The 12,505-nt window shown below is 46.2% G+C and overlaps 1 protein-coding gene across 1 annotated transcript in view; it reads left to right on the top strand.

Moving 5' to 3' along the window:
• The first annotated feature begins 11,168 nt into the window (after nucleotides 1-11,168).
• Nucleotides 11,169-12,505, top strand: part of LOC143933467 (uncharacterized) — a 26,317-nt gene continuing 24,980 nt past the window's right edge. The window contains exon 1 of the mRNA XM_077456373.1: nucleotides 11,169-11,330. Within this exon, the coding sequence (XP_077312499.1) occupies nucleotides 11,194-11,330 (137 nt within the window). The 5' untranslated portion in view covers nucleotides 11,169-11,193. The remainder of the gene's footprint in view (nucleotides 11,331-12,505) is intronic.

Genomic DNA, 12,505 nt, shown 5'->3' with positions numbered 1-12,505 from the left:
AAGAGGACAAAGTGTCAATTGGTTTGTGTGAAAGTTAGTGTCTACAAGCTATAAGATAGAGATATATATATATATATATATATATATATATATATATATAGTAGATTAGAATATCCCCGCGCTATCATAAAGAGATACTACCACTAAGGAAAGGTTGAAGCAAACACCGACAGGGGTAAAAGCCCTACCACCAAAAGTTGTATAGAAAAAAAAAAATCAAATAAATGGTGTTGCGCTACCCCCAAAAAAAAACTAAAATATATATATATACACTCACCGGACGAGTGATTAGGTCCACCTTGCTAGTAGCAGGTTGGACCCCCTTTTGCCTTTCTTGGTGGCCTAGCTCCAACAAGGTGTTGGAAACGTTCCTCAGATCTCTCCCCCCCCATATTGACCTGATAACATCACGTAGATGTGTCTGCTGTACATTCATGATGGAATATCTATTTCCACCGCATCCCAAAGGGGCTCTATCGGATGAGATGTGGTGAGTGTGGAGGCCATTGGAGGACAGGGACCTCATTGTCCAGTGGTGAGATGATTGGAGCTTTGTGACATGGTGCATTATCCTGCTGGAAGGAGCCATCAGAAGATGGGGACACTGCAGTCATAAAGGGATGGACATGGTCAGCGACAAGACTCAGGCTGTTGGTGATTATACCATGCTCAATTGGTACTAAGGGGCCCAAAGGGTGCCAAGAAAATATCCCTCCCACCACCAGCCTGAACTGGTGATACAAGGCAGGATGGATCCAGGGGGGTTGGGTTGTTTTGTATGGGGGGTTTTTGTGTGTGGGTTTTTTTTTGGGGGGGGGGGGGTTTCGTTTGGAGTTTTTTAATTTATTTTTTTGAGGGGAGGGTTTGTTTTTTGGGGAGTTGGGGATTTTTTTTTTGGGTTGGGGGGGGGGGGGGGGGGGGGGTTGTGAAGAACTTGTAGCAGCCTTTATAGTCATCTTGCCGCATGCTTTCTTCAAGCCGTGGCACATCCTGTTCTATATTTAAAAAAAATATGAATGTGGTGTTCTTAAAAGTGCTTTGCATTTCGAAGTTGGTGGGGGTGGTAGAGTCATACCGAGCCTTCGTACAGGGGACTTCCTGTCTCCAACCACAGAAGACCTTCAGATCATTTTGACATAAAATACAAAGTAAACCTATTGCCCACAGATATTGGAGAATTGTTTTTTTTTTTTTTTTTCACCTTTTCAGTCATTATCAAAGGAGACCACAAATGATCATTTGTCCAGAAGAAAGAAGTGGGGGATTTGGCCTTTGAAGAGGAATGGTTCAGAATACGATACATCGCGAACACAACTTTTATTTATGTATTCACGGCGACAATGCTTTTGTCGTGTTTCCCCCCACCTGTTTTTGAGGTTGGTGAGTTAGACCTTCAGACCTTTTCTGGTTCCTGGCTCAGTCCAACTAAGAAGCAGCGCTCCTCCTTTTGGTCTTGAAGTGAGGGGACTTAGCCTTGACCAGGAATGGTTAGGCATCAGGCATGTACTGGCCATAGGGAGTTTCCCGGTGGGCCGATGGCTCAGTGGGCCGGTTTCAATGACAGCCAGTGGCATCGCTGGGGGGGGGGACTTTTGGGGCTATAGCCCTGAATCTGGGGTCCATAGCCCCGAGTCAGTCCAGGAGTCCCCAACCACAGGGTCCCGGCCCACTACCTGCCCTCTTTCTGGTGATCCTAATGTAAGGAGGGGCTCTCTGTAGACCCAGATGTAAGGGGGGGGGGCTCTGTGGGGACCCGGATGTAAGGGGTTGGCTCTCTAGGGACCCTGATGTAAGGCGGATGATCTCTGGGGACTCTGATGTAAGAGGGGCTTTCTGGGGACCCTGATGTAAGGGGGGCTCTGTAGGGGCTTTTTTGCGCAATTGTGTACAGTTTATATACTGTGTTTGCAAAATTAAAGTGGGCCGGTCTGGGTGAAGTCCAGGGCCAAATTTTTGTCCCAGTCCAGCCCTGTTAGGCATAAGGAATAGAATGGTGAGCACACAAGTTTAGTCGTTTTTTCATGATAGGTTAATTGGCCCCAGTATGTATAAATACGAGTTGGGGAACTTTTGATTTTAAGCTCCTTGAAGATCGGGACTGGTGTGAATGTATAGTATAATGCAAATATATGTTTTATATATATAAATGCGCTGCATAAATTAACGGTGCTATAGAAGTACTTGCAAGAAATAAAATAAATGTGGTGTGTCCTGACAATATGTAATTTGTTTTTGTTTTGTTTTTTTGTTTTTGTTTCTGTTTGTTGTTTGTTTTTTTGTGTTTGTTTGTTTGTTTTTGGTGAGTTCTAAACAGGCCCTTAAAATATTTTCAGTTTCTGGCTCAGTTTGATTAAGACCCAAAGGTCCTCATGTTAGTCTTAGAAGACAGACTTTGGCCTAGTTTTAAAATTATAGTTTAAAGTAAATTTTGTTCATGTATTGCTTCTAGATGATAACTAAAACTGACGTAAACGAAATACCCCGCCTTCAAGACTCAGCATTTCAGGCCAGGAAACCCCTTTAGAAAGCCTACAAAGGAATCCTCTCCTCATCTTCTCACGATGAAAAGGAACCACAAACCTTATGTAATGAAGGTGTAATGTTTTGGTGCACTGTTTTTTTTTTTTTTCCTAAAAAAGAGAGATTTTTTTTTTTCCTTTTTATATATAAATGTTCAATGAAAACACATCAAAGAGACATTTTTCTATATATCCTTTAATAAAGGAAGATGTAAAAAAAAATGCGCTAGACTAGTAATGTATACAGATTAGGGGGTTGAATAAGGATTTGGGTTTTTAATTCAGTCTTTTTTTATTACATTTTCTATATAGCCTAAATAAAGGAAGATGTAAAAAAAAAAAAAAAAAAAAGGCGTTAGACTAGTAATAAAAATGGATACAGATTAGAGGTTTGAATAAGGATTTGGGTTTTTAATTCGGTCTTTTATTTATTTTTTATTTTGGTCTCTTTGGTTTTAAATTTTTTTTATTATTTTTTTTTTTTGCCTTTTTGGGGGTTCTTGGTTTATTTTTTGGCCAAAAAATAAAATGAATAATTAAAATTTAAAAACCCAAGAGACCAAAATAAAAAATAAACACTGAATTAAAAAGCCAAATCCTTATTCAAACCCCTAATCTGTATCCATTTTTATTACTAGTCTAACTTTTTTTTTTTCTTTTTTTTTTTTTCTTTTTATTATTATTTTTTTTTTTTTTTACATCTTCCTTTATTTAGGCTATATGGAAAGTTTTTTTTTTTCTTTTGTGTTTTCATTGAACTTTTATTTATTTATAAATAAAAGTTCAATTAAAACACAAAAGATGTATATATTTAATATAATATATATATATATATATATATATATATATATATATATATATATATATATATATATATATATATATATATATATATATATTTTGATATTTTATTTTTTGGGAGGGGGGTTCTTGCCTCTTCAAGGGGTGTGTGTGTCTTTTAATGTGTGTGTTTTCTATTTTTTATTTTTTTTTTGGGGGGGGGAGGGTTGGGGAGGGGTTTGGTACCCTTGCACCTCTGCCCTGAACAAACAACAAAATAGTTTCTACAGAGTGAGTGAAATTCTCACTCTGTAATTAGAACACGCAGTGATGGTAAATCTTCCAATGGGGAAACCAGTCACCTATGGGCCAGTTCACACCATAGAAACGCAGCCTAGATGCGTTCCAGATGCTTTTCTGCATGTGCGTTTTTAATGCAGTCCAGTGAATCCCCCCCTCCTTTTTTTTATTTTTTTTTTTAAACCCCAAATAAGGGGGATATGAGTATTCCAGTGCTTTTTGGTGTGTTTTTGATGCGCTTTACAGCGTTCCAATGCAGGAAAAATATGTAGTTTGTTCTACTTTTTGGTTTTTGCTTTTCCCCGGGAACACACTGGAGTGCACTATGCCATTGAAAATCATATCGCCTACTTTCCATGCAGGAAAAAAAAAAACACACTGGACCGCATGTGGTGTGAACAGGGCTCTAAGGTGTGTTTTTTTTTGTTTTTTGTTTTTTTCTTTCTTTTGGTTTTTATTTATATATATATATATATATATATATATATATATATATATTTATATATTATATATCCGTCAGTTCATTTTTTTTTTTTTTTTTTGAATTTGTGGTTTACCATCACAAAGATTTTCCTGCACTTCTGTCCTGGAGATGCAACAGAAAGCCCCAAAAAAAAAAAAAAAAAAATATATATATATAAATATATATATATATATATATATATATATATATATATATATATATATATATATATTTTTTTTTTTTTTTTGGGGCTTTCTGTTGCATCTCCAGGACAGAAGTGCAGGAAAATCTTTGTGATGGTAAACCACAAAAAAATAAAAAATTAACTGACGGGTATATTCTCTTCTCTGCTGTATCTAAAAATAAACCATGAACGCCATTTGCTCTACGGCTGTGCTGGTTCCAATCTCCGTCTGTCTACGATTTGGTGGTTCTTCAATGAGTCTTGTAGACGGACTTTGGCCAAGGAATTTTCCCGGCTTTCCTGGACACCTTGTTTCCCCCGACAGGAGCGAAACAGCATCAAAAATGCACCTAAGAATGCGTTTTTGTTTTTTTAAGCGTGTTTTAGATGCGTTGGGCGCTAATTATTTTTCATTGGTCAGATAATTCATTTCAATGGCCAGAATAAATTATTAAACTCTCAAGAGTGTTTAGGTAAGATGTTGTTTTCGCTGGCGCTGAGTTTAACTCCCCGGTGTGCATGAGGCCTTAAAGAGTAACTCCACTTTTGTTGACAGGGAAAAAAAAACAACAAAAAAAAACAATCCCCTCTGGATGATCTGTACATTGCAGGGATTTGAATCAAATTTTTTTTTTAGCTAAGTTCTATTTGTTTCTGTTCTTAATAAAAAGCTGTATGTTCCTTGGAAGGCTGGTCCCTGAATGGGAGGGTCTGTGTTCATTATAATCAGCAGATGCACTTGCAGTGTTCTAATGAAGAAAGTTGCAGTGTCTGCATCCCTTTAAAAAAACTTAACCCTTAAGATGTTTGTTTTTTTTTTGGTAGGATACTCTCTATCGGAGAAGGTGCCTAAAATGTTTTCCTGTATTTTACCTATTATATGTAACCCTTTAACCCAGGGGTACTCAACCACTGGCCCGTGGCGCCCTGATGTGGCCCACCATCTCTGGCTCTTGGATTGGCGGGTTGGCAAGCTCAGATTGCAGGTTCCTGACCCGCCATTACCGGGGATCAGTGTGAAGAACGGAGCCGGCACTAGAGGAAGCAGAGCCGATGATTCCTGTATAGCACCGGCGATACCAAATGTACTCCGCCTGTGACAAGAGAGATACAGGACACATCTGCTCTGCTCTCTACTGCAGCCGCATACTTCCTCTAGCACTGGCTCCTGTCACACTGATGCTCAGGGATGGTGGGTCAAGAACCAGCCAGCAGTACCCACCAACAGTACCAGCCCTGGAGGACAGCCAGCAGTCCCCACCAACAATACCAACCAGCAGTACCAGCCCTTGAGGACAGCCAGCAATCCCAACCAGCAGTACCAGCTCTGAAGTACAGCCAGCAGTACCCACCATCAACACCAGTCAGCAGTACCAGCCCTTGAGGACAGCCAGCAATCCCAACCAGCAGTACCAGCTCTGAAGGACAGCCAGCAGTACCCAGCAGCAGTACCAGCCCTGGAGGACAGCCAGCAATACCCACCAACAATACCACTCAGCAGCACCAGTCCTTGAGGACAGCCAGCAACCCCAACCAACAGTACAAGCCCTGAAGCACAGCCAGCAGTACCCACCATCAATACCAGTCAGCAGTACCAGTCCTTGAGGACAGCCAGCAATCCCAACCAGCAGTACCAGCCCTGGAGGACAGCCAGCAATACCCACCAACAATACCAGTCAGCAGCACAAGCTGTTGAGGACAGCCAGCAATACCCACCAACAGTGCCAGCCCTGAAGGACAGCCAGCAGTCCCCACCAGCAGTACCAGCCCTGGAGGACAGCCAGCAGTCCCAGCCCTGGAGGACAGCTAGCAGTACCCACCAGCAGTACCAGCCCTGGAGGACAGCCAGCAGTACCAGCCCTGGAGGACAACCAGCAGTACCCACCAGCAGAAACAGCCAGCAGTACCCACTAGCAGTACCAGCCCTGGAGAACAGCCAGCAGTACCCACCAGCAGTACCAGCCCTGGAGGACATCCAGCAGGACCCACCAGCAGTACTCACCAGCAGTACTAGCCCTGGAGGACAGCCAGCAGTACCCACCAACAATACCAGCCAGCAGTACCAGCCTAGGAGGACAACCAGCAGGACCAACTAGCAGTACTCACCAGCAGTACCAGCCCTGGAGGACAGCCAGCAGTACCCACTAGCAGTACCATGCAGAAGTACCAGCCCTGGAGAACAGCCAGCAGTACCCACCAGCCATATCCTCCTGGGGGACAGCATCAGCCAGTGAAGATTGAGGTCAGTTGAGGTGCAAGTAAACCACGGCACGTTGGTGTGAAGGCAGCCTTAGGCCCCAAACACATGATCGGTCCCATCGGGTCCACCTGTCTGTTTTTTCAGGTGGACCCAATCGGACCCTCCATTCACCTCTATAGAGAGGCAAATATAAACGGACTTGTGTTCGGTTACACTCACCTATCTTCAATACACTTAAAAAAAAAACAGACAAGGATCTGTCCCCTTCCATCTGCGCGGATTGGATCGGAGGGCCCATAGAGTAGAGTGGGCTGTGTCCGTGTCTGCTATGCATATGCAGAGCGGACACGGACCTGTCTACTGCACGTTTCGCTCATTCAGGCCCCCGACCGGTTACCAAGTCACTAAAGTGGCCCTCGCTGTCATTAGTGCCTCCTCACGAGTGCCCATCAGTGCCACCTATCGGTGTCAATCAGTGCAGTCTATTAGTGCCCATCAGTGCCTCCACATGAGTGCCCATCAGTGCAGTCTATCCCTGCTTCCTCACGAGTGCCTATCAGTGCAGTCTATCAGTACCCATTAGTGACGCCTATCAGTGCCCATCAGTGCAGTCTATCCATGCTTCCTCATGAGTGCCCATCAGTGGCAGTCTATACATGCTTTCTCATGAGTGCCCATCAGTGCCACCTATCATTGACTCCTCATGAGTGCCCATTAGTGCAGTCTATCCATGCTTCCTTATGAGTGCCCATCAGTGCAGTCTATACATGCTTCCTCATGAGTGCCCATCAGTGCCACCTATCATTGACTCCTCATGAGTGCCCATCTGTGCAGTCTATCCATGCTTCCTCATGAGGGTCCATCAGTGCAGTCTATCAGTGCCTCCTCATGAGTGCCCATCAGTGCCACCTATGAGTGCCCATCCATTCAGTCTATCCGTGTTTCCTCATCAGTGCAGTCTGTCAGTGTCACCTATCAGTGCCACCTATCAGTGTCAATCAGTGCAGTCTATCGGTACCCATTAGTGCCACCTATCAGTGCCCATAAGTGCCTCCTCATGAGTGCCCATCAGTGTAGTCTATCCATGCTTCCTCATGAGTCCCCATCAGTGAAGTCTATCAGTGCCTTCTCATGAGTGCCCATCCTTGCAGTCTATCCGTGTTTCCTCATGAGGGTGCATCAGTGCAGTCTATCAGTGCCTCCTCATGAGTGCCCATCAGTGCCACCTATTAGTGCCTCTTTATGAGTGTCCATCAGTGCAGTCTATCAGTGCCCATCTGTTCAGTCTATCCGTGCTTCCTCATGAGTGCCCATCAGTGCAGTCTATCAGTGCCCATCAGTGCCTCTGCATGAATGCTCAACAGTGCAGTGTATCAGTGCCATCTACCTCCTCATGAGTGCCCATCAGTGTCACCTATCAGTGCCTCCTCATGAGTGTCCATCCATGCAGTCTATCTGTGCTTCCTCATGAGTGCCCATCAGTGCAATCAGTGCCCATCCATGCAGTCTATCCGTGCTTCCTCATGAGTGCCCATCAGTGCAGTCTATCAGTGTCCATCAGTGCCCCCACATAAGCGCCCATCAGTGCAGTCTATAAGTGCAACCTATCATTGCCTCCTCATGAGTGCCTATCAGTGCCTCCTCATGAATGCCCATCAGTGCCCCCACATAAGCGCCCATCAGTGAAGTCTATAAGTGCAACCTATCATTGCCTCCTCATGAATGCCCATCAGTGCCGCCTATCAGTGCCTCCTCATGAATGCCCATCAGTGCCCCCACATAAGCGCCCATCAGTGAAGTCTATAAGTGCAACCTATCAGTGCCTCCTCATGAGTGCCCATCAGTGCAGTCTATCAGTGCCATCTATCAGTGCCTCCTCATGAGTGCCCATCAGTGGCACCTATCAGAGCCGCATATCAGTGCCCATCAATGCAGCCTCATCAGCACACATCAATTAATGAGAAAAAAAAAATACTTAAGTGTAAAATGTTATAACAGAAACTAACAAAAGGTTTTTTTCATTTGCTTAGCAATAACCACCAAATACCACCTAAAGAAATCTCTGTCTGTCTAAAAATAAATTATAAAAATCTCATAAGAGTACAGTGTACAGTGTTGTATGACCGCGTAATTGTCATTCAAAGTGTGTCGAGCGCTGAAAGCTGAGAATTGTCCTGGGCAAGAAGGGGGGGAGGGGAGTGCCCGGTATTTAAGGGGTTAATAGACCCCTTTGGATTACTTGAACTGTTTTTCATGATTGGACATTTTCGGGGGAATCTCCCACACCAAGAACTTCCTGTATACCGAACAGAAGATGCAAAGTTTCCTTCCACAATCTTGGCTCATGGCTCCCGAGGCAATGCCATTATTATTATTATTATCACAAGGCCGTCATTTTCTTTTCCTGTGGAAGAAGCGTGTTCTGTAATCCGATTCGGTGGGGATTATCGGTAATCGGACGGTTAGGTTTGGTGTAGGGCCGGCTCACTGTCATCACATTTGGCGCACTAAGCGGTGCTATTAACATCTTAAAGTGGAGCTCTCAGGTTTAGAAGTCTGCCTGGATAAATCCCGGGCAGGTCTCATTGTACGGCAACAGAATCGGTCTTCAGCAAAGTTCCACATTTTATTATTTTTGAACTCTAGTCGGTGACTTTGCCTAGGCTGAGATGATGTCATCCGTCTCCTGCAGGCAGGAAGAAGCATTTCCTCAGTCTCCCCTCCCCAAGTGATCAGACTGTACATTGTACTTTTGTCTAAGTTTCTCAGTCTCCTCCCCCAGTGATCAGACCTGTGTAATGAAGGGGGTAGTATGGGGGAGGGGGTCCTGTGTAAAGATGGGGGTAGTATGGGAGAGGGGTCCTGTGTAACGATGGGGGTAGTGTGGGGGAGGGGTCCTGTGTAATGATGGGGGTAGTGTGGGGGAGGGGTCCTGTGTAATGATGGGGGTAGTATGGGGGGGTCCTGTGTAATGATAGGGTAGTATGGGGGAGGGGGATCTTGTGTAATGATGGGAGTAGTATAGGGGGGTTCCTGTGTAATGATGGGAGTAGTATAGGGGGTTCCTGTGTAATGATGGGGTAGTATGGGGGAGGGGTCCTGTGTAATGATGGGGGTAGTTTGGGGAGGGGTCCTGTCTAATGATGGGGGTAGTATGGGGGAGGGGTCCTGTGTAATGATGGGGGTAGTATGGGGGGGGGGTCCTGTGTAATGATGGGGTAGTATGGGGGAGGGGGATCCTGTGTAATGATGGGAGTAGTATAGGGGGGTTCCAGTGTAATGATGGGAGTAGTATAGGGGGGTTCCTGTGTAATGATGGGGTAGTATGGGGGAGGGGTCCTGTGTAATGATGGGGTAGTATGGGGGAGGGGTCCTGTGTAATGATGGGGTAGTTTGGGGAGGGGTCCTGTCTAATGATGGGGGTAGTATGGGGGAGGGGTCCTGTGTAATGATGGGGGTAGTATGGGGGAGGGGTCCTGTGTAATGATGGGGTAGTTTGGGGAGGGGTCCTGTGTAATGATGGGGTAGTATGGGGGAGGGGGATCTTGTGTAATGATGAGAGTAGTATAGGGGGTTCCTGTGTAATGATGGGGTAGTATGGGGGAGAGGTCCTGTGTAATGATGGGGTAGTATGGGGGAGGGGTCCTGTGTAATGATGGGGTAGTTTGGGGAGGGGTCCTGTCTAATGATGGGGGTAGTATGGGGGAGGGGTCCTGTCTAATGATGGGGGTAGTATGGGGGGGTCCTGTGTAATGATGGGGTAGTATGGGGGAGGGGGATCCTGTGTAATGATGGGAGTAGTATAGGGGGGTTCCTGTGTAATGATGGGAGTAGTATAGGGGGGTTCCTGTGTAATGATGGGAGTAGTATAGGGGGGTTCCTGTGTAATGATGGGGTAGTATGGGGGAGGGGTCCTGTGTAATGATGGGGTAGCATGGGGGAGGGGTCCTGTGTAATGATGGGGTAGTTTGGGGAGGGGTCCTGTCTAATGATGGGGGTAGTATGGGGGAGGGGTCCTGTGTAATGATGGTGGTAGTATGGGGGAGGGGTCCTGTGTAATGATTGGGCTAGTATGGGGGGGGCCTAGTGTAATGATGGTGGTAGTATGGGGGAGGGGTCCTGTGTAATGATGGGGGTAGTATAATGGTGGGTCCTGTGTAATGATGGGGATAGTATGGGGGGAGGGGTCCTATGTAATGATGGGGGTAGTATAGGGGTGGGTCCTGTGTAATGATGAGGGTAGTATGGGGGGGAGGGGTCCTGTGTAATGATGGGGGTAGTATGGGGGGTCCTGTGTAATGATGGGGGTAGTATAGGGGTGGGTCCTGTGTAATGATGAGGGTAGTATGGGGGGGAGGGGTCCTGTGTAATGATGGGGGTAGTATGGGGGGTCCTGTGTAATGATGGGGGTAGTATAGGGGTGGGTCCTGTGTAATGATGGGGGTAGTATAGGGGGGAGGGGTCCTGTGTAATGATGGGGTAGTATGGGGGGTCCTGTGTAATGATGGGGTAGTATGGGGGGGTCCTGTGTAATGATGGGAGTAGTATGGGGGAGGGGTCCTGTGTAATGATGGGGGTAGTATGGGGGGTCCTGTGTAATGATGGGGGTAGTATGGAGGGAGCCGGTACACCTGGGCAAGACTGACGGGAGGGGGGAGGGGGGATTGAAGGCTTCTACTCCATATATTGCAAGGAGCTAAAAAGTTAAATTCTGCTGGAGTGACATCATGAGCCCCTCCACCTCGATATGAGGGAACATGAAATTCATGTCTTCTCATCTTCTTCTAGAGGAAGTGGTTGCTCTCAGACCACAGGCAATGAAGATATTCCAGTAGTCGGTGATGCTCCGTGCAGATCGGAGTCTGTGCGGCGGCGAGGACACACGTAAGTTTGCCGGCTGCTGCTACACCTCTGTGAATGGGGGGGGGGGGGCACAATTATTACTGAACCTATCTAACATGGAATCTGGGAGAGTTCTGTAAGGTTGGGGGGGGTTATAAGGTGGGAGGATTGTTAGGCTGGGTAAGGGTATTAGACTGGGGTGTTATAAGACTGGGAGGGGGGGTTATTAGGTTGGGGGTTTAAAGGCTGGAGGATTGTAAGGGTGAGGGATTTCATAGCTTGGAGTTATAAGGCTGGGGATTGTAAGGCTGGTGAGGGGTTTCTTAGGCTGAGGGGTTATAAAGCTGAAGGGGGGTTACTCGGTTGGGGGTTATCAGGCGGAGGGGGTTATAAGGCTGAATTATTGGTAGGCTAGAGGGTGGGGGGTTATTGGGCTTTAGGGGTTATTAGGCTGGCGAATTGTAAGGCTTGGGGGTTATAAGGCTAAAGAATTGGTAGACTAGAGGGGGGTTCTTGGGCTTTGGGGGTTATAAGACTGGGGGTGGATATTAGGCTGGGGGTTATAAGACTGGGGGTGGTTATTAGGCTGGGGGTTAATGAGACGGGGGGTTATAAGGCTGTGGGATTGAAGGACTGGTGAGGGGTTATAATTATAAGGCAGGGCGGTTATTAGGCTGGGGGGAAGGGTCATAAGGCTGAAGGATTGGTAGGCTAGAGGGGGGTTATTGGGCTTTGGGGGTTATTAGGCTGGGGGGAGGTTATTAGGCTGGGGGGATTGTAAGGCTTAGGGGGTTATAAGGCTAAAGGATTGGTAGGCTAGAGAGGGGTTATTGGGCTTTTGGGATTATTTTGCTTTGGGGGTTATTAGGCTGGGGGTGGCTATTAGGCTGGGGGGGTCTGCTAGGCTGAGGGGTAATGAGGCGGGGGGGTTATTGGGCTGGGGGATTGTAAGACTTGGGGGGGTTATAAGGTCAAAGGATTGGTAGACTAGAGGGGGGGTTCTTAGACTGGGGGTTATAAAACTGGTGGGTGGTTATTAGGCTGGGGGGTAATGAGGCAAGGGGGTAATAGGGCTGTGGGATTGAAGGATTGGTGAGGGGTTATAAGGCAGGGGAGTTTTTAGGCTGGGGGGTTATAAGGTTGAAGGATTGGTAGGTTAGAGGGGGGGGGGGTTATTGGGCTTTGGGGGTTATTAGGCTGGGGGGGTATAAGGTGGA

The sequence above is a fragment of the Lithobates pipiens genome, unplaced genomic scaffold (assembly GCF_037356315.1).
Source record: "Lithobates pipiens isolate NorthernLeopardFrog02 unplaced genomic scaffold, aLitPip1_a1.2 Scaffold_27, whole genome shotgun sequence".
NCBI lineage: Eukaryota > Metazoa > Chordata > Amphibia > Anura > Ranidae > Lithobates > Lithobates pipiens.
The sequence above is the reverse complement of the archived record's forward strand: the minus strand, read 5'-3'. Positions and strand labels throughout refer to the sequence as shown.